General features: G+C 43.6%; 1 protein-coding gene across 1 annotated transcript in view; it reads right to left on the reverse strand.

Moving 5' to 3' along the window:
* Window positions 1–24,956, reverse strand: part of ush2a (Usher syndrome 2A (autosomal recessive, mild)) — a 242,629-nt gene that overhangs the window by 72,120 nt on the left and 145,553 nt on the right. The window contains exons 55-64 of the mRNA XM_071921972.2: window positions 24,248–24,403; window positions 23,067–23,230; window positions 21,894–22,103; window positions 18,083–18,285; window positions 17,877–17,989; window positions 16,191–16,422; window positions 14,122–14,290; window positions 13,605–13,826; window positions 1,812–2,035; window positions 671–1,010 (exon numbers count right to left, since the gene is read on the reverse strand). Of these exons, the coding sequence (XP_071778073.2) occupies window positions 671–1,010; window positions 1,812–2,035; window positions 13,605–13,826; window positions 14,122–14,290; window positions 16,191–16,422; window positions 17,877–17,989; window positions 18,083–18,285; window positions 21,894–22,103; window positions 23,067–23,230; window positions 24,248–24,403 (2,033 nt within the window). The remainder of the gene's footprint in view (window positions 1–670; window positions 1,011–1,811; window positions 2,036–13,604; window positions 13,827–14,121; window positions 14,291–16,190; window positions 16,423–17,876; window positions 17,990–18,082; window positions 18,286–21,893; window positions 22,104–23,066; window positions 23,231–24,247; window positions 24,404–24,956) is intronic.

Below are 24,956 nucleotides of genomic sequence, written 5' to 3' on the forward strand. Positions count from 1 at the left end.
CACAGATGGGGTGTAGAGAAGTTACCTTTCCTCCACACAGTCCATCTGACAGTCTTGAATATATGTGAACAGTAGGTGTGAACAGTAGATGTGAAGTGGTCAATCACTGAAAACAACTGCCACTGCATTCTCTGGAAGGACAACGAAGAAGCTACTAAAAAAGTTTCTGCGCGGCATTAAAATGACATATCAAAATGCTCCAGGAATATGAGCAGACATATTTGACATTGTTTTCCCTCAAACAAACCCCTTTGTGAAGCACTGAACTCTGCTCAAAGGGCATACCATGTACTTGTGACAGTGGCGGGTCCCACCCATGATCTTTCACGAAAGACAGGAGATGAAACAGGCAGAGACGTACCAAGGCAAGGGCAGATAAATATACAGTGGCAGTAGCCTAGAGGTCAGAGAAGCAGGCTTGGATCACCAGTTCAAATCCCCAGACGGGCTAGGGCAATGCGGGTGGCGAAAGTGAATGAGTAACGCTCTCCCCTCCCTCAACAACACCTGCTGAAGTCCCCTTGAGCAAGGCACTCGAGACCACTTGATCCAACAGTGGAAGACTGGTTGATCCCAGTGTGAATGGAAATGACTCAGTGCCCTGGATAAATGAAGGTTAAAGTAAAATAATACAAAAACACAGCTGTGTTACACTGAACACACACAGTACCTGTATAGGTGTATCTGTTGGCGTCTCCGCTGTACACCACCTCTTCATGAGACGCACACAGGCTTCCCTCCAACCGCAGCTTCTCAGAGTGGGTGTGATTGCGTGCGTCTGCCACTCCGTGTGCATCATCACTACTGTGTGTATGCAGGTATGTGGTGTCAGTTCCATGTGCGGCGGTCATGGAAGGTGAATATGTTGTCGCTGAGGTGTGTGTGTCAGGGTGCGTGCGTGCAGACAGGACCCATGTGCAGGCGGCCGTAGATGGATCTAGGTCACAGGAGCCACAGTACGCTGTAGAGGCCGCGGCTATCGGACACACAGCGCCCTGCAAACACTGAGGCTGGGAGAGAGGGAGAGAGGGAGGGAGGGACAGAGATAGAGACGACGAAGGAAGCAAAGAGAGGAGATGAGAGGGAAAAAATGAAGGGGGGGGGCAGAAGGGAGTGATGCCAAGATGGAGGAGGGGAAAAGTAAGGGAGACAAAAGAGGGAGAGAGACGGAAACAATGAGGTTCCCAACCTAATTTTTCTTTTATCAAGTACATTCCCATCATCACTGCACACGAGAAGATACAACCACTACAGGTATATTATTTCTATTTAATGAAAAAAAAATTATATAGTGCATTTTCAAGTGTCTCTCCATGTCTGACAAACACATACATACAGAATGTGTGTGTGTGTGGTATGCATGTCTGTTAATGACATCATTAGAGCTAATGAGAGTTCCTCCCCTGTCTTTGTCCCTGTGTGTGTGTGTGTGTGTGTGTGTCTGTGTGTGCGTGCGTGCGTGCGTGTCATGCTGACTTAGGAACACACAAACACCACATGACCCAACTGATAAATGGAAGATGGCCCAGTCCCCAACTCCTGATGTCACATCACACACACACTGTCACAGTGTGTGTGCGTGTGTGTGTGTGTGGGTGGGTGTTTGTGAGTGAGAGTAAGAGAGAGAAAATGTGTTTAAGGAAGAGATAAGAGATATAAATAGGCAGAGAGAAATAGGTAGACAAAGCGAGAGAGAGTTTAAAAGCTGAGTGTGCTTCTGATTTCCCCATCTACAAGCAAATCCACCACATATACACACACACACACACACACACACACACGCACACACACACACACACACACTCTCATACCTGTGTTAACAGTCCAGGTGTAGGCCGGTCGGCACACACATGTCGTTCAGGGTCATAGCCAATCCCATTGCAGCATTCCTCTTCCTGATGTATGACCTTTGACCCACAGCACTGCAGCGTCATCGTGGCATTGCCAGCAGGGTGCATTGTGGGATATCCATCTTGGCCCACACAGCAGAGAGAGGTTGAGGAGTTTATGTATTCCTGACCACAGCAGGCAAAACCTGAAGACAGTGAAGTACACATCATGTTACTGTTTGGTGTTGAGTTTAATTTTTACCCATACCTGAGCACACTAGTATGTTATGGTAAGCAGTTTAAAATCTAGTGCAATGAGTTATACAGGAGCAGGGAATGAATCTTTTTGGACCACCTGCCACAAAGATTTGCATATTCACAGATTGCAACACTGAGGGGTTTGTAAGTATCTTAAGCCTCCAGTGATGGAGTTTTAACTTCCTGAAATTGAATTTTGCTGCTACTATCTGCTCAGTGAATTATGTCTCTTGTCTAGCAATATGAGCGTACTGAACATTCTTTCAGAAACCATTGAGAAATGTTGAGGCCTTAGTGATTTAGATGACACAGCTCCTCCTACAGATGACTCTGGTCCGCCTGGAGCACCAAAGCTCCATGGGGAAATGCTTCTGACGGGCTGCTGGCGTCATCCGTGTTGTTTACCTGTTGTTGTTATTTATACATGTGACAGCGATGTCTGAAATCAATTCCGCATGTCTCTCTCTATTACCAAGAACCCTGTCTTTCCCCTGCCTTCCTTTCTATTACTCTCCCAGAACTTCTGTTCTTTTCTGCTCCATCTCTCCTCCCTCTTCTCGCCATCTCTCTTTCTCCTCCCTCTTCCTCTGCTCTTATCATGTCCCTCTCTTTTCCTCTCAACCCCTCCTCTGTACTCCTCTTTACCTCTTTCTTTTTCCCCTCCCCTCTCCTCCTACCCTCTCGCTCTTCTGTCTTCTCATATTCTTCTCTACTCTTCTCCCTCATCATCTCCCCTTCTTTCTTCCTCTCCTCCTTCATGCAGCAAGATTGTACTCTACTGCTCCTCTCTTCTTCCATAGAGTAACAATTTCAGCCTCTTTTCTCCTCTCCTCTTTTCTGTCCTCTCTATATAGCAATAATATTCAGCCTATCACTTCAGAGGTGGGGAAGCCAGGTTTCCTCCATAACCTCTCCTCTTCTCTCCCTCCCTCCCCCTCTCCTCCTCCTCTCTTGTGCACTTCTCCTCTCCATACAGTAACAAAATTTAGTCCATGTTGTTGGAGTGCGTTTCCTCTCCTCTACACCTCCCCTACCCCTTTCTCCTCTTCTCCTCTACCCCTGTTCTCCCCTCCAAACAGAAGTAATATTCAGGCTACCCTGAATATAAGTGTACCTCCTCTCTTATCTCCCTCCTCCTCTGCTCCTCTCCTCCTCCCCTGCTTGCCTCCTTTCCTCTCCTATACAGCAGTAATATTCAGGCTATGCTGTCGGAGGAGTGCAGGGCGAAAGGAAAGTGTGTTTTTCTGAGAGCTGCCATCTCTGACAGTGATAGGTGATGTCTGTCTGCCACCACTTCACCTTCAGCGGCAAGGTGACATTTTAAATACACACTATCTTCCTATTTCCCTGTAAATGTTTTGCAGGTGAATATCAAATATCAGGTATGTTCCTTTCCTCACATCCCCCAGCGCTTCACATTTCAAATTCAAATAGCTTAAGTCGCTTTGAAAGATTGACAAATCAAACCAATTTTAATACCTGCGGGTTTGAAGTAGGAAGATCCATATTTTTGTTGCTTCATCTTGGTGGGGAAAAAAATGTTTTTGCTCAAGAGACCTTCATGTCATTCTGACAATCAAGGTTCTACTTACAACTTTGTTTTGACAAAACAAAGTATACCGTCAACTTTCTTTACATTAACAATATTCCACCTAGAACTTCTTTCAATAAAAGAAATCGACTCATTCTGGTAAACGAGGCTATGGCATATTACTTCATTTCTGGTTAAGGTTCTACTTGGAACCAGACTCCAGCTCATCTGATCTCCCCATGTGAACCATCACTCCTATAAAGACTGTCACTTCAATAGTGAAAAAACTACATCTCATCTACAGCGAGCACTGACCTTACGGCTTGACTGTGATGAGCCTGTCCCAACCCAAACACTTTTTGCCAGCCCAAAATTGTCCAAAGCCCATTTGTTTAAAGATAAAATATTTTTAAACCCAATCCTGACCCCAACGCAAGCAATTAAGCAACAAACTGGACTCATGGTGTCCAGTTGAGTCGCATTGGGTTTAGATATATCAATCTTTATCATGTATAATTAACTGGATAAACTGCTATGCAAGGGTTTCTCATTCAGTGAGAGACTGAAAAATCTTATAAGAACCCCTGCTCTATGGTGATTATTTAGCTTACAGTTGAAATCATCTAAATTGCATGAGGTATTTAGCAAATTTATCTAAACAGTCGGCAACATGCTGATCTGTGGCACTATCTACCCCCAGCTGTGGTGCTCATTTTATTTGACTGCAGACATTAAACACTAAGTCATTGCCTTGTGTCATGGCCTAGCCCTTTAATGGGGCCGCAGCTAGTTGCAGAGTGATAAATAACTTATTGTTTAACACCCTAATCAGTGTTCACGCCTTGCATAAATGAAATGCAGTTAATTTAGGCACTCATTCCACTTAAAGGCCAAAAGTGGAGAATGGCAGATATTTTCCCCGGCACCGTTCCACTGCATTCTATCCTCGCCGCATCCATCACAGGCGCCGTGTGACAGGAAGATGCTTGTGTATATGTGTGTGTGTGTGTGTGTGTGTGTGTGTGTATGTATGTGTGTGACATAAAGGCAGTCTGACGGCTAGTAACTCACTTAGCAGCGGCAGCTGTTGCAGAGCGGGGGCTTGGTGGCCAATTCCCCCAGCGCCTTACTTCAGCTTCAATGACGCGCAAATAAACAGCTCAACACTTTTCCAAAATAGCTTCTCTCCTCTCATCCCTCCCCCTCTCGGCATCCTAACCTTTCCTCCTCCTTTCTTTCCGGACACCCGGCCCTTCACCACTCACAGTTTTTACTTCTTTGCCTCCCTCTCGCTCACTCTCTAGCAGTCCAACTCTCTCTGTCTCTCTGTACTTCCATCTACCTCCATCCCTACTCTCTGTTTGTTTCTCCATCCCTCCGTTTAGCACCCTCTTCCTCTCTCTATTCTTCTCTCTTTCCTTCTCTTACTGAACTTTGGCACTTTGGCCTGACGTTTAGAAGTTGTCTCTCTTCCACTCCCTTCCCCTTCCCTCTTCTTCTCCCTCCATCTACCACTGTTCTTTCTCTTCTATATCACCCCTTCTTCTCACAAATCTATCCATCCCTCCTTTCTCTCTCTTCTCCTGTCAAACATTTCTCCTCTTCCTCCCTCCCTCCTCCCCAATATCTACCCACCTTGCCTATTCATCCATGTTCTATCTTCTCTTATCTTCTCCTTTTCTGTCTCTCTCTCTCAGTCCTTTTAGCTATCACCTCCACCCCTTTCCCTATCCATCATGCTCCCTCTCTCTATTCCCTTTTCCATCCCTCTCTCTCTCTCTGCCTTATCTCTACATATTCCTCTCTCATCCTTCTCTTTAACCACCTCTCCATCCCTCTTTCTCTCCATCTATCTGTATTGGTTCCTCTTGCTTCCCGTTTCCAGCCCACTGTCTTTTCCTCATTCCCTCCCACCATTACTCTCTCTATCTCTCTCTCCCCATCCACCCAGTCCATAGGCCTGCATCATTTGTTTACTGTTCTGCAGCTAAACTTCACTACTTTTCCTATCAGCCCTTCAGCAGAAATCCAATCCCTGTCTTTGTAAGCTTTACGTTTGTGTGTGTGTGTGTGTGTGTGTGTGTGTGTGTGTTAACGTTTTGAAACATGCACCTCCTATTTTCTCTTCCTCTCCATAAGCTTTGTGTGTGTTTGTGTGTGTGTTTGTGCATGTGTTTGTACATGCCTGCGTGTGCGTGTATGTGTTAACAACATTTTAACACACACCTCTTGTTTTCTCTCTTGCGCCGCAGAATGCTTCAGCCCTAATCTTCAGATTTACGTTGGATTTGCATACATTCGTTAATAGCGTCGGGAGCGCCGCGTCAACACAAGGTGCTTAGACAATGTGAATTATTATTAGGGCTTCAGTCATTCCACTTAATGATAAGTCAATATTTAGCCCTGCCAATGAACTACTGATAAAAATGTGTGTCGTGGATTAGGGTTATCCGAGCTCTCTAGGAGAGCAAAACCCCTCCACAACTTTAAACAAACCAAACACTTTTTAAATACCTGAATATATTACAAGGGGTTTGGCACATAGTGCACAGCAAAGGCACGAGCACGCACGGATGCATACCAGCACACACACACACACACACACACACACACAAAGACAGATAGATGCACAGACATGCACACAAATCCCCATGCACACAGATAAACACACACACGCACACACACACACACACGCACACACATGCACACACATTTTTCAAAGTCACAGAGAAACAAGTTTAACTATTTTGTGACCAGTATTAAATAACCATGACGTAAAAAAATGTATCCTCATTTTATTTTTGTGTGGTCTGCATTCTGTCGTTCGGACTGACAACACACACATGCTCGTACACAAACACAAACACACACACACACACACACACTCTGTAGGAAGGAAGGCTGTGTGTGCTCTGCGTTCCTGTGGGGCCAGGCTATATGCCATGTCGAGAGATGAAATCACATTGGATTGACTTTCTCACACAGAGCACAGTGTTCCCCTGTGGACACACACGTGGATGCAGGGGCATACACACACACACACACACACACACACGCACACGCGCACACGCACACGCACACACACACACACACACCTAGTGTTTCCCCAGTGGACTGGTTGTCCTCTTGTCTTTCTGACGTTGTCTTTTTTATCTCAACAACATTACCAGCTGGTTATGTGTGTGCGATAGTGTGTATTTGTGTGTGTATGTCTGTGTATGTTTGCATGTGTGTGTCATGTGACAGTGTGTTTGTGTGTGTGTGTGTGTGTGTGTGTGTATGTATGTGCTGGGGTGGCAGTTATATTTTCACCACTCTACAGGGAATCACCAGAGAGTGAGACACAGCAAGCAGCTGTCCATGTATATGTCTATCTCTGGGAGAGCGACACAGAGAGGAAGAAAGAGAGAGATGAAGTGTGTGTGAGAGACACAGAGAGGGAGAGAGAGTCGGAAGTAAAAGGGGTGGAGAAAGTGTGACAGAGTTGGACAAAGTGTTAAAAGAGCAACAAAGAAAGAAAAGATGTGCATCAAGAAATAATTTCAGAAACATACTAAGGTACAGTAGAAATGGTAGGGATCTGGCAGTACTGATGCTGATCCATCACTTACCATATAGATTTATACCATTAGTTTGGGGTCAATGGAACAAATGATGGAGAGATAATCTATTTTTGTCCATTACATTATTCTGAGCTAAACATTCCACCTAAAGGCCAAAGGCCACAGGTTTGACAAGGGGACCCAGGGCAGCTGCCCCCGCCTCCAGCCTGTCTATCACCCAGGTGAGTCGGGAGGTGGTGAGTCACAGGTGCCCTGATGGCCCCAGGGTGCTCAAAGTATGTGCCTGCTAGCAGAGGTTTTCCAGCAGCTACAAAATCTATTTCTATGTAGGGATGCCCCAGTGTCCTCAATGACTTGTATAACAAAGACCTTTGACAGGCTGGTCCTGCCGCACCTCAGATCTTTGGTCAGGGACTTTCTGGATTCTCTCCAATTTGCATACCAGGCTCCCATAGGCATGGATGACACTAACATCTACCTGGTCAACAGGGCTTACTGTTGGATAGGGCTTGAAACATGATGAGAATCATGTTCTTCGACTTCTCCAGTGCTTTTAACACTATCCAGCCCTTTCTGCTCAGGGACAAGCTCAGAGAGATGGTATCCTGGATTACGGATTACCACATGAGCAGGCCGCAGATGCTTTACTACTCGGCTGCATTACTCTCAATATGTTCTTTTGTTGTAACTGCTTGCAGCCCAATTTCCTCATGGGGATCACTTAAGTTTCACCTAACCTAATCTAATGTGTGAAAATCAATGATTTTGCTTCTGGCATGTTACACATGGCTGTTAGTACTGGATTTAGTATTTGAGAAATGTTCTTATACCAGAACTCTTAATCTTGTATTGGCCTGATATGTGAAACCAGTATCAGTCTCTGTGCATCTGAATATCTATCTATCTCTGACAAGAGAGACAGATGGAAATTTGATTGGAGGAGTAAAAGAACCAAATAGAGCAATGAAAAGAGAATGAAGGACAAAGAGAGATGGGAATGGAGTGAGAGGGAGAGGTAAAGAGTGAAACAGATGAAGAAATAGATGACTATTTGTCTGTGATGTGGAGTTGTAGAAAAAGGCAAAGAAAAAGAAGGGAGAGACAGAATAAGAGACGGGTAATGCACAAGGTGGTTCACAAAGCACTGAGCCAAACAAGCCTGACTTATTGAAATAAGACTGATTAACTTCTTGGATAACTCTGTTAGACGAAGCAGGCTTGAATGGACGGCAGTTGTTTTACTATGGTAATCCATACGTTGAGCCAAACCTGGCCAGGAGCAGGTTTAACATGGGTAAGCCTGACTTTCATTATTAGGTGACTAAATTTACCTAGAATTAAACCAGCGTTACTAACTGCGAACTGTGTTTGTCTGTCTATGTCAATGTATGTGTGTGGGTGTGTGTACATGTGTGCATATGTGAACTCTATTTGCTCTTTCCATACCTGGATCAACATGTTTCAGCTTCTAATAAAAAAATTATGCTTAATACCAACAACAACACCACCAAGAATAACAACAACCACAACAATAACAACACAGACGCACAGAGACAAAACACACACACACACCGTCCTCATCTCTGTGCTCCTGACAGCCAGTGGTTGCAGTCTTGCCAGTCATTAAGGTAAACCTAATAGAAAAGCCATCATCATAAATACATTAACAGAGAGAGAAATGCCTTCCTGTGTTCAGAGAGTACTCTGTCTTCTAAAGCAGCCAGACGCTGCTGTTTGGAATGCACTACTGTTGGCCATTTGCTACCCATCATTGATGAGGGGCTTTTGGCATTCATATACGTGCGTACACACACACACGCACATGCATGCACACAGACACACACACACACAGAAACTGATGAGAAGCTTTTGGCAGAAACAATGAAAGGACATACGAGGGATGTGTGTCTATGTCCGTGTGTAAAGAAACATATACACAAACATGAACAGATATATATGCAGATACAGACAGCCATACACAACGTAAAGTATGTATGCATGCACTAAATTCAAGCAACAAAACCATGTGCACGTGCACACACTTATACACACACACACACCCATGCACACTCTCAACTCAGCCAGGCTCGGAGTGAGCTAGCTTAACTACTGGGATAATTTCCCTCCAGCAAATGGTCACTGTGCCCTTGAAAAACATATTTGATTATTACTTTTTCTCCCCCTCCTCTTTTTTTCTTTTAGCATCATCACAGCCATTTTCATCACGCGCTCTGATGATGGCACGGCGAGGCGCGTTAAGATAACACCCCGGCACCGCCAGGCTTTTAACACTTAAACGGTGAAAAGGGATATTCAGATTTGTCCTTGAACGTTTGGATGGGGCCTGCCGGGCGGGGACAGAGGGAGGGAGAGAGGGAAGAGTTAAAGGAATGCACACATTTTAAGATACACTCACTTTAAGAAGAAGTGAGAGGGGGGAACGATTAGGGGAGCACACACAGCGAGAGACGGGAGGGGGGTGGGGGGGGTTGAAGGGCAGGAGGGAAGAGTTAAAGAAGTGCACACTTTAAGAAGAAAAAGTGTGAGGGGGGAATGATTAGTGGAGCGCACACAGGGAGGCAGGGGACTCAGGGAGAGTCAGGGAGCAACGGGAGGCCAAAGACACCACACACATTCCTTCAAACATCATCTAATCTCGCCTAAATCTTAGCTAAACATCTTTCATACAAACTGATAGACAGCAGGGAAGAAGAGTGAATGGAGAGCTTAAAAGTTGGTCTTAAAGCTGCAACACAGGGGGAAATATAATTGTGCTGGAAGAAAACTAAGGCACTCTTCTTGTCCAAAAACAAACAGTATCTAATCTAGTTGAAAGTGAAGCTAAAGCTGTTTAAACAAACTGGTAGATTTGGAAGGGAGGAATTTAGCGTGGAGTCCTTGCGTTATTGTGTAACAACTGGGGATCCCAAGGAAAGGATTATTGACCATCTCAATAATACTTCAAATACAAAAAAAAATGGCCACAGGAGTTTGGTAAAGTTTGGCCATTGCAAATGACACCTTCTTGTGAGTTGACCTGGTTGGCTTACAGTAAACTAAGAGTAAGTGAGTGAGTGAGTGAGGGTGTGAGGAAATAAGGGAGTGAGTGAGGGTGTGAGTGAGTGAGTGAGTGAGTGAGTGAGTGAGTGAGTGAGTGAATGAGTGAGTGAGTGAGTGAGTGAGGGAGGGAGTGAGGGAGTGAGGGAGTTGTGTGGGCAACTCACAAACGTACACTAATTAGGGAGAACTGTAATGTAGATATTTTTTTATATTGCAAGTTATTTTCTAGTCAACTTTCAGTTAACCAAATTAATCCCAATGATATATAAAGCAAGCTGTTTCCAAAATGTTTGGCTTGGCTTTGTGTTTTGGTTTTGTTTTTTTACTTGGGACAGGTTGGGTCTAGTGATGTTTTTCACCCTGATTCTGTTTCACCTGATTTACACTGGCTGCTCTCCTGTTTCAAATCCAATAGCCCTGCCTACAGCATGCATGTAAGTGTGTATGTGTGTGTATATTTGAATGTACTGTATGTGTGAGTGCATGTGTGACTGCAAGTGTGTTGTGTTTTTTTGGATGCATGCACAATTCTGTGTGTACGTGTTTGCACATTCATCTGTATGTGCGTGCATGTTTTCTTGTGTGAGTGTGTATGTTTGTGTATGTATGAATGTCTGTGTGTTTGTGTGTGCATGTTTACGTGCATATCCATGTGTGTGTATGTGCATGTGCGCGGGTACGTGTATCTGTTGCCAGACGGCTGTCTCCCGGCATTGGCGTTCCCCCGCAGTGTGTGTGTATGGTTGTTGACAGTGTGGACGGTAATGTGTGATAGATCGCACTTCAGGGACCCCATAATCACATCAGCCTAACCTAGTCTATCAGCTGGGCACAATGGGATACCCTTCACTCCTCCTTTAATCTGCTCTATCTAGCTCTTCACTCCTCTTCTGGTCTTTCTCTTTCTCTCTCACTTTCTGTCTCTCTTATTTCTTTTTTCTTTCTGTATTCCTTTCTCTTATTTATTCTTATTATTTTTTTCATTCCCTCTCTCTCTCTGTCTTTTTCTTTCTTTCCATGGCTATTTCCTTTTTTTTCTGCCTTTTTCAATAAATGGGGTCTTATCTTGTTTCTTTCTTTCTTCATTCTTTTGTTTATGTTGCTTCATTTGCATTCTTTCTTTCAGTGAGATTTGTTATTTCCAAGTCTTCTATCTTTCTTTGCTTTAGTGTTCTCATGATTTTCTTTCTTTTCCTTCTTATATTTTAAATTCAATGCTATTTGTTGCTTTCTTTCTCTTTCTTTCTTTCTTTCTTTCTTGTACAAACCTGCTCCTCACAATATCATTAAAAGCGAATACAAAACCTTGGACAGAGTTGGTGAGAGAGAGGAATGAGAGAGACTGTTGCCAAGGTTAAGTAGCCTATCCTATAATAAGTGTTGCTGTGTGCATGATGTGTGTGTATGTGTGTGTGTGTCTTGAAACAGACGTGTGGGGTCGAGGTTGCATTGCCGGCCCCGGGGCCCCCCGACAGCGCAGTGCACCCGGCAAATGGCCCTTAGCCTTGCTAGCGCCGCTAGCCCTACGATCCATCATACCATATGTTCTCAATGGGGAAGCTAACGCTAATGACTGATGAGTGGATGGGGAGGGGGGCAAATAAAGGGAAGGAGGGGGAGGAAGAGGAGCAAGAAGAGCAGGATACGAGGAAGAAAAAGAGGTAGGAGAAGAGAGGAGGAGCAAGAGGCCAGAGGAAGAAGTGGGGGAACAAGTTGGGGAAAGATAACAAAGAAGATGATGGAGGAGGAGAGAAGGGGAATAAATAGAAGGAGGAGGTGGAGAGGAGGAGGAGGTGGGGAGCATATGCACTCCCTGGGAGGCCCCCTCAAATGAAGGATGGCCATATAGCCTGCTCAGGTGGAAGAAAGGGGGAAGTAGGAGAGGAGAGGAGAAGAAAAGGAAAGACAGAAAAGGAGTCGCTCCAGCAGCATGACAGAGTAGAATACTTGAAAAGGAAAAAGCATGTCAAAACACGATTCACAAGTGTTATCCTGATAATATTAGACATTTCAATCAATATTTATGAGTGTGAACAACACTCTCCCGTGAAACTCTTGAAGAGAGGCTCTAATTGGCAATGTCATGAAGGGAGAAAGTGGAGGAGAGGAAAAGAAAGGAAGAAAATAGACAGCAAAGTAGCAAATGATAATCGCAGTGACATGAGATTGCAGTATAGTTTAACACTTTCTGGTGACTCACATCTTTCTTGATAAAAACTGATTTGTCAGTTATTTTTGTGGTCATACATTAAGTGGTGTGTGCGTGGGAAGGGATGTGTGCATGTATGTGTGCATGCATGTTCACACAAGTGAATGCATGCATGTTTGTGTGTGTTTATTTGTGTACATTTGTCTTTGCCGTTGTATGTGTGTGTGTTTATGTGCGTGTGTGTGTGTGTGTGTACGAGCGTGCGTGTGTGCATGTGTGTGTGTGCGTGTGCATGTGTGTGTGCAGACAGGCTAATGGAGCCCTATAGGCCTGTCCATATGGGGCCATTGTTTATGTGTGATGAATAGAAGCCACGTGTCTCTCTCTGGCACTCAACACTAAGCGAACCCTGCCGAGAGCACCCTGTTGACTCTGTGTGTGTGTATGTGAGACTGTCTGTAATATGTCTATATGTGTGAGAGCGTGTGTGTGTGTATGTGTGTGTGTGTGGGGTGTGTGTGTTTGTATGTGTGAAGGCGAGAGAATGAGTGTGTATTTGTCCTGCTGTGTGCTTGGCAGTGCCCTCAACGGTGCCATCCCGAGTGCGTTTCATCATCATCTGCCATGACAAAGATGTCTAATGACACACACATACACCCACACCCCCACACACACCCACACACACAGTCCCATCTGTGCCATGGTATCCGGGTGCTTTGGGACACTGCGGGAGAGGAAGAAGGGGAGACGACCCCACGTTCCTGCACCGTGTGTCTACCTCAACCCGCTTCGTTTCTCTTTTCTTTCTATCCTGTCTCTCTCTCTTCTCTGTCTTTCTTCCCCATCTCCTATAGAAGTCACCAGGGCCTCAAATCTAACAAAGGTGAGTTTACTTTGTTCTATCAAAATGTATTTTTCTTGTGACTTTTTTTCTTTTTGGCCAAAGTAACTATTTTTCTGAACAAAGGGCCTTTTTGTTAACAGGCTTTTTGAAAGGATTTTTTTCCCCTAGACAAAGAGAGTTTTAGTTCCCAGATTTTGATTGACTTTTCTGTGGACAAGGGAAGTGTGTGTTTAAAGGCATAATCAAACTGCACCCAGTATTCAGCTTTTGTTGTTGGGCAAAAAACTGAAATGGCTCTCATTTTGTCATAAAACCATTCCCACAACAGTGGATGTGAGTGCAAGTGTGTGTATGTGTGTGTTTCTCTCACCTGGAGTGTGTGTATGCACTTCCTCCCTCTCAGCATCACCGCAGCACACCAGTGTGTCGTCTACAACCTGGCCTCCACAGCACTGGGTGCCATAGCCATCATGGAGGGCCCCGCCACAGCAGAGCTGGCCCCCTTTCATGGAGTAGGGAACCCCCCCACAGCAGCTGTCACCCAGCCCCACTGAGACCCGGCCCTGGGAGGGGTCAGGACAGCAATGCTCACCTAGAAACACAAAGACAGATGAATGAAACGTTAGAGCAGAATGGAATGGAACAGAGTAGAGTAGAGCAAAGTCGAGTTGAGTCGAGTAGAGTAGGACAGAATAGAATAGGTTGGTCTCACCAGGCTGGCAAGAGCACAGCAAGAACAAATTTATTATACTAGAGCAGACTAGAGTAGACTCAAATAGGTATGATAATTTAGGTCTAAATACAATCAGCAAGTTCCATGTGAGTATAAACATATATACACACATTTATACACATTTCAAAGACTGCAGTGAAGCTTTGAAACTCACTGGTTTCTACAGGAACATAGTATCCTCCACAGCACTGGTGGTCTGGGAGAGGTGGGAGGAGCTTGCCTCCGCAGCAGACAGAGTGGGAGGAGTTACTCAAGGTCAGGTAACGCCCCTCACAGCACTGATGATTGGGCTTCTTGGTGTACAATACTCTATCGCAGCAAACCTGGTTCACACACACGCACACGTATACACACACACACACGCACACATGAGAAACAAGTAAGCACGAACAGACACACACATGCGTCACAATGAAATGAAAAACAACTGTTTCACCTTGTTAGCTAATTCCTCATATCATAACATACACCTACTTCACAATAAATGCCGAAAAATTTCAATAGATCAATATCCCATTACTTTTATTTCCAAGGTGTTTTTAGTGGTTACTTCATGGCGTACCTGTTGGTGTACATAAAAATTCCAACCAATAATGCCAGTACAGATTTTTGAACAATTAAAATGCAATTTCCTTGTGACAAATTAAAAAAAAAAACATTAAAAAAACATACATACAGAACAACAACAGTCAGTTACTGTCACAATACACTTAAAGTCAATGGCTACTGGTCAGAGAAAAAACAACTATCACAATGGTGAAGAGAGATATTTCTGTGGTCATGGTGATATTTCATGGTCATGGTGAATTTTAATATTGCAGGAAAAGTTCCACAGCCTGTCCTTCCTATGCCTGATGTCTTTTGTCTTCTTTACCCTGCTGTGTGCATGCACAAAAGCGTGTATAATAAGTTTGTGTGCGTGTTTGTGTGTACATCAGCACTTGCGATGTGTGTGTGTGTATTGTGTTTTGGCAAGGGTGTCTATAGAAATCTACGTATATTAGTGTGGGTTTGCATGTGTCCCAACTACACATACTGCATGTCTACATGCGTGCTTAAGTGGGTGTGTATGCGTGTACTGGCACATGTGTGTTTAAGTGTGTGTGTTATTGTGTGTGTCGTCTGATGCGGGTGCCGTGGGGCTAGATGTATGGCGGGCGGTGCGCTGTGCCAACTTGGCTGGCATTCAATGACACGAGGATGGCAGTGAATGCAGATGACAAGTTAATCTGTTTAGAGAAAATAATCACTGCGAGGTTGACCGTACATCCCACATAAATAAGAGCCGCTCAGATGAGGAAATGTGAGAGTATGTGTGTGTTTGTGTGTGTTTCTTTGTGTTTCTGTATGTGTTTTTGTGTGTGTGTGTGTGTGTGTGTATGTCTGAGGTCTAGTGAGGACTAGTGTCCTGAGGGAATACACAGAACAATGTATTCTCCACTTCAGATCAGCAGCCAAAGCTAAGACCCTGGTCTGCTGCCTTGTTTTACACGTCCAATACAAGTTGATGTTCTACAGTAATGGGTTTTAATGATTGCTCATGACAAGTTCTAGTTAAAAAAAAGCCTCTCTCATTCAGGTGAGAAGAGGAGGGGAGAGAGGATCATAGCATAAGAAAGTAGAAGACAGCAGAAGGGAGCGGAGCAGACAAGAAAATATAATATATTATATAATATATATAATATATAGATATTGACCCAAAGGATGCCTCTTTCTCAACACATCCATAACTATCATTTGAGTAAACACAGCATGTGTTGCTTTTCAACACATTTATGTTAATTTTTACATGTGTTAATAACACATCTTCAACACATGCTGCATTGAAAAGTGTGTTGTCCCAAATAATACTCATGAGTGTGTTGAAAAAGAAACAAGGCAAGAGAAAACATGAATGATGAGCCAATCAATAACAACTATGTCACCTTGTTTTGACCTGTAATTGTAGCGCCCCCTTGGGCAAATCAGTATAATTTTGAATATGCTGTAACACAATGATGAGATGCATCATTCCCCCAATGTTCGTCAAAATCCGGTGTCTCCAATATTCAAATGACAAATGAACATAAAGACAAATTAATGAATAAAAAATGGACAATGACTGATCTATAGTCACCCCATGATTAAATAAAAAAATGTAAAACAAACAAAAGTACCAAAAAAAAACCCCAAAAAACAGTAGAGGATAGACCACAGAATGACCAGAACAGAGAATATAATTACCTGTGTATCAGGCTGGAAGCAGGATGTCCCACACACACCATGAGTGGCAGGACACTGCAGGTAGGAACACCTGGCCCTCCCACCACCTCCTCCTCCTCCTGACTCCTCTGCTGAAGGGGTTGTGACCACTGCTGACCCGCCACCACATGACCTCAGGGTCCGTCTGAGGACCTCATAGCCCAGCATGATCCCACTGGGTCTGCCTGGACTGGCCCACTCCAACCTCACCGCCCTGAGAGAGAGAGAGAGAGAGAGAGAGACACAGAGAGAGAGAGAGATAAAGAGGCAGGAATACTGCTCTGAGGTTATGCAAAATATCCTTAGTCTTATCTCTAATCATTATTAAAATCAACTCATCAACTACTGTTTTTATACCAATTATTGTTCTTTATTGTTTTGGTATGATTGCATAAATTGTAATGAGAGGGAGAGAGAGAGAGAGAGAGAGAGAGAGAGAGAGAGAGAGAGAGAGAGACTAGAAGACACTAGAGGAGTAGGACAGAAAATAGAGTGGCTGAGGGACATGACTATCAGAAATTTTAACAAGAATATGAAATGTTCTCTTTTGCACTAACACACACACAAAACTTTCACACACACACACAAGCACAAATGCATATACAAATTTCGCCACACATGTACATTTCTCAAACCCACACACACACACACACACACGTACGTGCACACACATATGCACACACGAGCAGTGACTGCCAAAGGTGAGTTACGGTGTCAGGGTGTGTGTGTTTTTATACACTTCACATATTGATTTTCCTCTTTTTCATCTCTGACATCTTTGGCAGGGAGAGACCTGTGTAGTAACACACAGAGTTACAACTTCCACGGTCTCCTAGACAGAAATAGAAGCCACAAATCACCGCTTCCTCTACAATTGTAGGATTTGCAACAGTAGGGTTTAGGGCAGACTTGGGGAGTAGCGCATCACTTTAAATGTCATTACAGTGCTCTCATTACTGCGAATAAGATATCCATTTACTTTCATATTCTATTGATTTTGGAAGTCGTACAAAATCTACTTTAGAGTAATCTGATTACAGTATGCATTGGATTGGTGAGTGAGAAAAGTTCTAGTCAAGTAATCAGTAATCTGTAATGTAATCTCTGCACGTTATCTCTTACAGGTTTGACAGTGGACAGACTTTCATATTAACACACAGAGTGAGAGCCTTCACACACTCCTAGAGATGAATATAGGCCACCAATCACTGCTTCCTCTAGGATTGTAGGCTTTACAATTATGAGGGCTCATTTACTTAAATGGTCCTGTATTTGGATGCTGAAAAGCTTTGCGTCACCACATTTGGTGTAAAAGCTGAAATAATGTGATACTTTATTGATTCCCATTGGAAAATTCTCTTTTCACTTGCCCCCCACCACATGGAGGTCAGGTTGCAGGATCAGCTACAGTGAATGCTTTCCGACGCAGGGGCTTGAACCCAGGTCCTCCTGTTATAGTACTATCTACCAAGTCACTACGCCACCACGCTGCTCTAAAACACGTCACATGCCAAGTTTCATGAACCTGGAACAATGGGAACATACTAAGAATGGTTCACTTAAAATATTTTAATTCTGAAAAGTATTGGAGAGACAGGGGCAGAGAGAGAGGAGAGAGAGTGAGGTGGTGAAAGAGTGAGTGAATAAATGTGTAAATCTCTGTATTACCTGGGACTGAGCACTTGTGTGTGCGGGACGGCCAGGTCAGCAGGCAGGTCCTCTACTGTGGTCGTCTGGGTAACGTTACTCCTCACACATGCATACACAGTACACACCTCCACCTGAGTACACAAACACACACACACAGATCAGAGAAAAAGGTAACGGACACATTTCTGTGTTCTGTGCCTGTATGTTTTTGTTTTTGTGTGTACCTGTACATTGTAGACAGTAAAAGGCAGCAGGTCCCCCAGCAGGTAGGACCCCGAGCTGCTGTCCACGCTGCCATGGAGATGGTTGTTAAGGTAGATGCGGTAAGCAGTAACCGCCCCGTTAGGCCGTAGAGGAGGGAACCAGAGAACACGCACCACACTGCCGTTAACTGGAACCACTTCTGGGGCGGACATCCCTTCTGGCTCTGAGGGGGCACAGACACACACAGACACATGTGCACAGACACGCACATACACACAGGGAAGTATGCATGTTGGTGGTTTTTACTTGTTTTTAAAATACAAACTTTACAGTGTCAAACCTATCTTGAAATTAACTGCTGTCCTGGCTAACAAAGACACCCCAAAAAAGGAAATTTCTGACTTTAATCTCAGAAATTCTGAGTTTTTTCCTCTGAATATTTGCATGTGATTTTCAGTTTAACAGCTTCATATCACATTCACTTGCTAACAACTGCAAATTGGAGCGCAGTGCCAATTACTCAGAGACAAAAGCCATAGCATTAAAACTTTAAAATGTCCTAAGAGAGGGCTTAATTAGTGATCATCAGGGCAGGCTTGCAAAAATCACAAAACCTCTCTTTAAACTACGGGTTGTGACCAAAAATGGGCGGCCTGTTTCTGTGAGGTCCCGATTGTACTGCTAATTTTACTGTAATAGACGTGTACTCCAGGGTGAGACTACACTTCCTCAATATGGGAGCATTTCTCTAAATATCATATGAGCTTGACTTTCTTTCAGAAGTTAGTTTAGTAGCAGCACTAGTTTGACACAGTGAGAGGAGACACAGACTGACAGACTTCTCAGAGATCAAACCACAACACAGGGCTTTGAACCATCCATCACTGTAGAGGTGTGTGTGTGTGTGTGTGTGTGTGTGTGTGTGTGTGTGTGAAAGTGTATAAGAATGTGATGTGGGCTTTGTGTGTGTGTGTGACTGTGTGGGACAGACAGAGAGAATGTGTGTGTGAGAGAGTGAAAGAGAGACAGTGTGTGTTGGAGTGCATATGTGTGTCTGTATATGAGCGACTGTGTGTGTGTGTGTGTGTGTGTGTGTGTGTGTGTGTGTGTATTAATGAAAGAGTGAAAAGAGAAAGTTTGTGTGTCTGTGTGTGTGTGTGTGTGTGTGCAGTATTGTGTTCATAATGCCATCTAGCAGTAAATGAAATGTAGAGCAGTGGGTTGGGTTTAGGTAAGTGCATTGGCAGCAAATGAATTGGGTTAACTTCTAAGTGCATTTTCACTAAGAACAATAGATTGAATATGCATGATTACCTCACTCTCTCTTTCTTTTTCTCTCTCTCTCTTTGCTGATAATGCTCTTAACTCTTTCTCTGAGACCGTCTCCACCCTCTTTCATTCCCTCACTCTGTTCTGTCTCACTGCTTCAGCTGAAAGTGCCGTTATCTCCTTCTCCGAGTCTGTCCCTCTCACTTCCACTGTCCTTTCCATCCCTCCATTTCTCTCAGTTCATTCCTCTGAGAAATTCTCTATGTCAGCACATCCACAGCTAAAGTCGATAATCAACTCAAACTCCAATTCACAGAATATTGCTTGTCTCTCTGTGCAAAGTTTCTACAGTGGTCATTATAATACAGATAACACGTAGGACTGAGAGAGAGAGAGAGAGAGAGAGAGAGAGAGAGAGGAAAATAAGAAAAAGAGAGAAGACAAGTGGGAGTTAAACTGTGAGAGAAAGAAAGAGAAATAGAGACAGTGAAGGGAATGAAAGAGGAAGAGAGGAAGACAGAACAGAAAAAAATATTGTTAGTCTCTTTTTGTAAAGTTCCTTCCAAGATCATAACAGAGACAGAGAGCGAAAACCGAGACAGACATTGGGAGGACAAGTGAGAGAATCAAATACAGAGAAAGCAATAACACTATTTTCAGCAGAGAGACTGTCAGAGAGAGAGAGAGAGAGAGAGAGAGAGAGAGAGAGAGAGGGGGAAACGGAGGTAATCATACAAATTCAATCTATTGTCCTTAGTGAAAATGCACTTAGCCAAGAGAAGTTAACCCAATTCATTTGCTACCAATGCACTTACCTAAACCCAACCCACTGCTCTACATTTCATTTACTGCTGGATGGCATTATCAACGCAATACTGCACACAGAGGCTCTCTCACACACACAGGCGCGCGTGCACACACACACACCTCCACACACACACACACACACACACACACACACACACACACACACACATTTTGCTTTCCAATTAGCCCCTGTGTTAGCATTGCCCTATAGATTGCAGGCCATGTTAAGATGGTTGGTAGGGTTGAGCTGCAATAGTTAAAATATATTTGGCCTTGGTGTGTGTGTGTGTTCCTGTATGTATGTGTGTGTGTGTGTGTGTCTGTGTGCACTCTTATGGCTGTAAAATAATGAAATTACCTCCAGAGCCCTCTCAGTTAAACGAGCCGTGCTTTGCCTTTAGCACCTAATGATTTTCTAATGTTTTTAATGCACTTTTTATTATACTGCTCAGATTACAGAGAGAGAGAGAGAGGCCCCTGACATATGATTATATAGAGTGAGACACAGAGAACGAATTGTGAGAGGGGGAGAGAGACAGAGAGATGGTCAGAGAGAGAGAGGGAGAGAAAAGGTAGAGAAAGACAGAGGGAAAGAGGAGGAGAGGGAGAGAGAAAAATATATAGGCAAGTCAGAAAGACAGAGGGAGAGAGGCCTCTGACATATGATTATATAGAGTGATCTGAAAGAAAACCCTTAAATGCAAAGAGAGAGACTGGGCTCAGAGTTGGGAAGAGAAAGGGAGAGAAAAGCAGAGATGACAGCTGGATAACCCGTGCAATACAGAGGTAAAGACAGGAAAAGCTGAGTCTGCCTGAAAAGGGGAATATCAGTCAATTTAAGAACTGATATATTTTACTCCAATCCCAATTCATTCACTATAGAGAAGTTCCAGATTTTAAATCCTGATGACATCCCAAATTTGAGTCTCAGTTGTTCATGTTCACAAATATTGACTGAATATGCAGAGACGGCTGGGACTGAGAGAGCAGATGAGGCTGTAGTTCAGGGGTTCCTAACAGTTGGGGCATTTTTGTGATCGCAACATTTAATATGTGTTACATACAGTGTTGAAGTGTTGGGATCACAAAAAGTAATACACATTTTGTGACACATATTATGTTGTGATCACAAAACTTTCCCAACCATTAGGAACACATAATGTATCTCATATTGTGCTGATGGTTACAGTATGAAAGTACAAACAAACGATCGACGATTTGATCCTGAAGGACACATATATATATATACAGTATACTGTATATATGTATATGTTTAAGAAAATCTTTTGCATTTACTTTACTTTTATTTAAAACTTTGCAACATGTAGTTTTAATGTTTCAAATGTTTGTGTCATAATTGAATTGTAAAATACTGTAATTATAATCTGTATTAGAAATGGCAAAAGCTGGTAACCTTGTTTGACAGGTAAAGGACGGTTTGACAGTTTGTGTGTATGTGTGTGTTTGTGTCTGTGTGTGTTGCCAACAAGTGTTTCACAACACCTTAGATCTGCCTCACACACTTTGTATTGATCTGATGTTTCACTACATGACGCACTTAGCATCTCCTGTGAAGCACACACAGACACACACACACACACACACTAATACAGAGAAACACACACACACAAACACAAGACACCTCTCTTGGATGTATTGAATTTAAGTACTCTATACACATAACACACACATACTGTATGTGCACAGTCTCCCTCTCACACACACATGCATGCACATGCACAAATAAACACACACCTCCATCCTTTGTGGTGACGTTAACTACTGTCGTAGTTGTGTTATGTGCTCCATTGGACACCTGTAATGACACTCGATATGCGGTGCTGGGCCAAAGGTCACTTATCACTGTGGAGATGATTCCAAGGGGAAAGGCCAAAGTTCGACTGAGGTGGGTGGAGTCTACCATGAGAAAGTAAGACTCCACCTCTCCCTGCAGGTCTTGTAGAGCTGAGAAAGAGAGAGGGAGACAGAGAGAGAGTGGTCAAAATTTCACTGACACACATGTAAAAATGTATATCTTCTCTGTGGTAATTGTCAGTTCACAGAACAACCTTCTTTGAACAATAGATCGTACAAGTATGCCTGGGTTTATACTTCTATCCTTGTGAGAATCAGTACAGGACTTTTTTGCAAGATCAGGTCGTTCTGGCTGGTCATCACTTATTCAAGTGGCTTTCTAGCTGGTCATCACTCCTTAGAACTTTTGGTTTTGTTAAGAATCTTTGTCTATCTGCTGTGTGTACATGACTAAATCCCCCTTGGGTCGTTTTGTGGGGTATACCATTTGCTGTAGGCGTGTGTGTCATATAGGCATAGCCAGCGGTGAGCTGGGATGTGGCTATCAAGTCCAGGAAAGTAATAGCAATAGCAACAAAGGCGGAAAGTGGTAAGACAAGAAAGAACAGTGAAGCTAAATGTGCAGCAGACAAGTCCGTAAACAAAAAAACAAAAGTTTGTTTTTTGCAGATTGCCTGCATTCGCTGTTTTCCTCTTCGTCTCCTGGTGGCTTTACGCATGCGGCTACCTCAGCTTCAGACTAGATGCCATTTCAAAGTAGGCAGTTCATCATGATGAGAAGTGTTGGGGCATGAACTTGACCACTGGAGGGGGACAAGGGCAGAACTACTGGTGCAAAAGTTACATATTGTAGCTTTATGGTTAGTTAGGGTTAGGACTTGGGTTTAGGGTTAATTAGATTAGAATTAGATTTAGATTAGGGTAAGGGTTAAGATTAAACTTGTAGTGGTGACAGTTAAGGGTTAGGGCATGAATGGAGTCAATGGAAAGTCCTCATAAGGATAGAAGTAGAAGGATGTGTGTATTCTTACAGGGCCGTGTCAAGTCAGCCTGCAGATCGTTGAGCAGATTGTGTGTGTGTGTGTGTGTGTGTTTGAGAGAGGGTGGTCTTACAGGGTTGTGTCCAGTTGACCTGTACAGCAGTGTGATTGATGGGGAAGGCAGACAGAGAGGGGGGGCGGAGGGGGACCCCGGCCATGGTGACCGCGGTAACAATCTCTCCTGAGGTGTAGCCCACGTCGTTATAGACCAGTAGCTGGTACTGGTACCAGGTGAATCTGTTGAGGGACAGTATCACTGATTGACATGTGGGGGATATGTCGCTCTTTTCTTATGTTAGTTAAAACCTCCGTTTTATGGGTTAGGGTTAGCACAAAACATCTAGGAAATATCTTAATCTTGGAATGCAAGATGCAGAACTACAGTCTGAGGTAGTAAATCCTATCAATCAATCAACAACTGGTAACACCTGGTACTAAAACTGTACATCAATCAATCAACCAATGATGTAATTAAATGAAAGAATTAAAGAAGACAGGATGAGAGAAAGGAATGATGGTTGTGATGATAATTATAATTGTTATCATTATTATTATGTATGTATTTTTATTTAGCATTGTGGCATAAGGTAAGATAAGATGAACTTTATTGATACCCTAAGTGAAATTGGGAAAGTTTGTCAATTGCCTACACATTGCATCCCAGTTTCATCTGGTTCTTATACTACTCTCAGGCCGAATAATTATATGATTGATAAAAGACTGTTGATAAATAAATATGTATTACTTAACTGAATTATTCTTTAACATACATAATGCGGCTATTTTCAGTCATGTCTCCCTTCTTATCTATAGTTTCCAGAGCAACTATAGTTTCATTCAATAGCTGTCAGTTTTGCTACTATGATAAATGCTAATAAACAAACACTAATTACTTTCTCAAAGTCCATTCTAGGACATCAAAAAAACATCCCACAAAGTGAAAAGTGCTTATGCCTCCAAAAGTTTGTGTGAGTTTACGACTAGAATCAAGCACAGTGGAGAGACAAACCCAGGAAGAGTACACCCAGATCCGTTTAGCAAGCACAGAGGAAAAAAAAATCTGCTTCCACCAAGTGCCAAACTGAGATTAGGGGACGCTGTGTGAAAAACAATTTAATTCTTTGGGATATTTGCTTAATGTATCTTTGAGCGGTATTAAAAGATCGGCATCGGCGGCAGCTCGCCGATCGGCTCTGCACACACGGTTAGCTGCGGCGCTGGCGTTTGCTCTAGAGCTCATTTCAGTAATCTCACCTGCTTAGGCCTTTATCTTGGTAGAACAATTTGGTGCCGGAGTAAACATGGAGCCAGCGATGGAGATCTTCGGAGGGGGGAGGGGGCGGGGCTGTTACTGTGGGGACCGTGGCGATGGCCAGGGGCTGGTGGGTTTTACATCTGAGCAGCTCGTATCTGAGGGGAAATTTAAATAAAAGAAAACACACACACACACAGGGATGGGTGTGTATGGATGCATGAACACATAAACACAACACATGTATGCACACATGAGCATGCAGGCACCAGCACACACACACATACTGTACACAAGTGGAAATACACACGCGCCCAATACACTCTTTTTCTCTCTCTGTTCTGATTCTTCGCCTTATCGCTCTTTTCCTCCTCTTCTGCTGTTTTTCATCATCTCTATTCTTTCGCTTTCACTGTATCTCATCCCTCCCTCCCTCCGTCCCTCCCTCTGTTGTTTTTTTCTGCAGGGTTTGTGTTTTCCTCTCCCCACAGTGATGCTAATTTCTGCTGTAATCAGAAGAGAAGGGCTTAATGCCGCCTTTTAACCAGCCCACTTAGACAAACACACAGAGCTGAGCTGAGCAGAGCAGAGCAGAGCGGAGAGGGGCTCATGCATTTTAATCGCCTGCCAGGAAAATGGACCTTTATTTTAGGCCTAATCGGCAACAGAATAGAACAGGACAGAACAGAACAGACCAGAACGGTGCATTAG

This window comes from Centroberyx gerrardi, chromosome 1 (genome assembly GCF_048128805.1).
Source record: "Centroberyx gerrardi isolate f3 chromosome 1, fCenGer3.hap1.cur.20231027, whole genome shotgun sequence".
Classification (NCBI taxonomy): Eukaryota; Metazoa; Chordata; class Actinopteri; order Beryciformes; family Berycidae; genus Centroberyx; species Centroberyx gerrardi.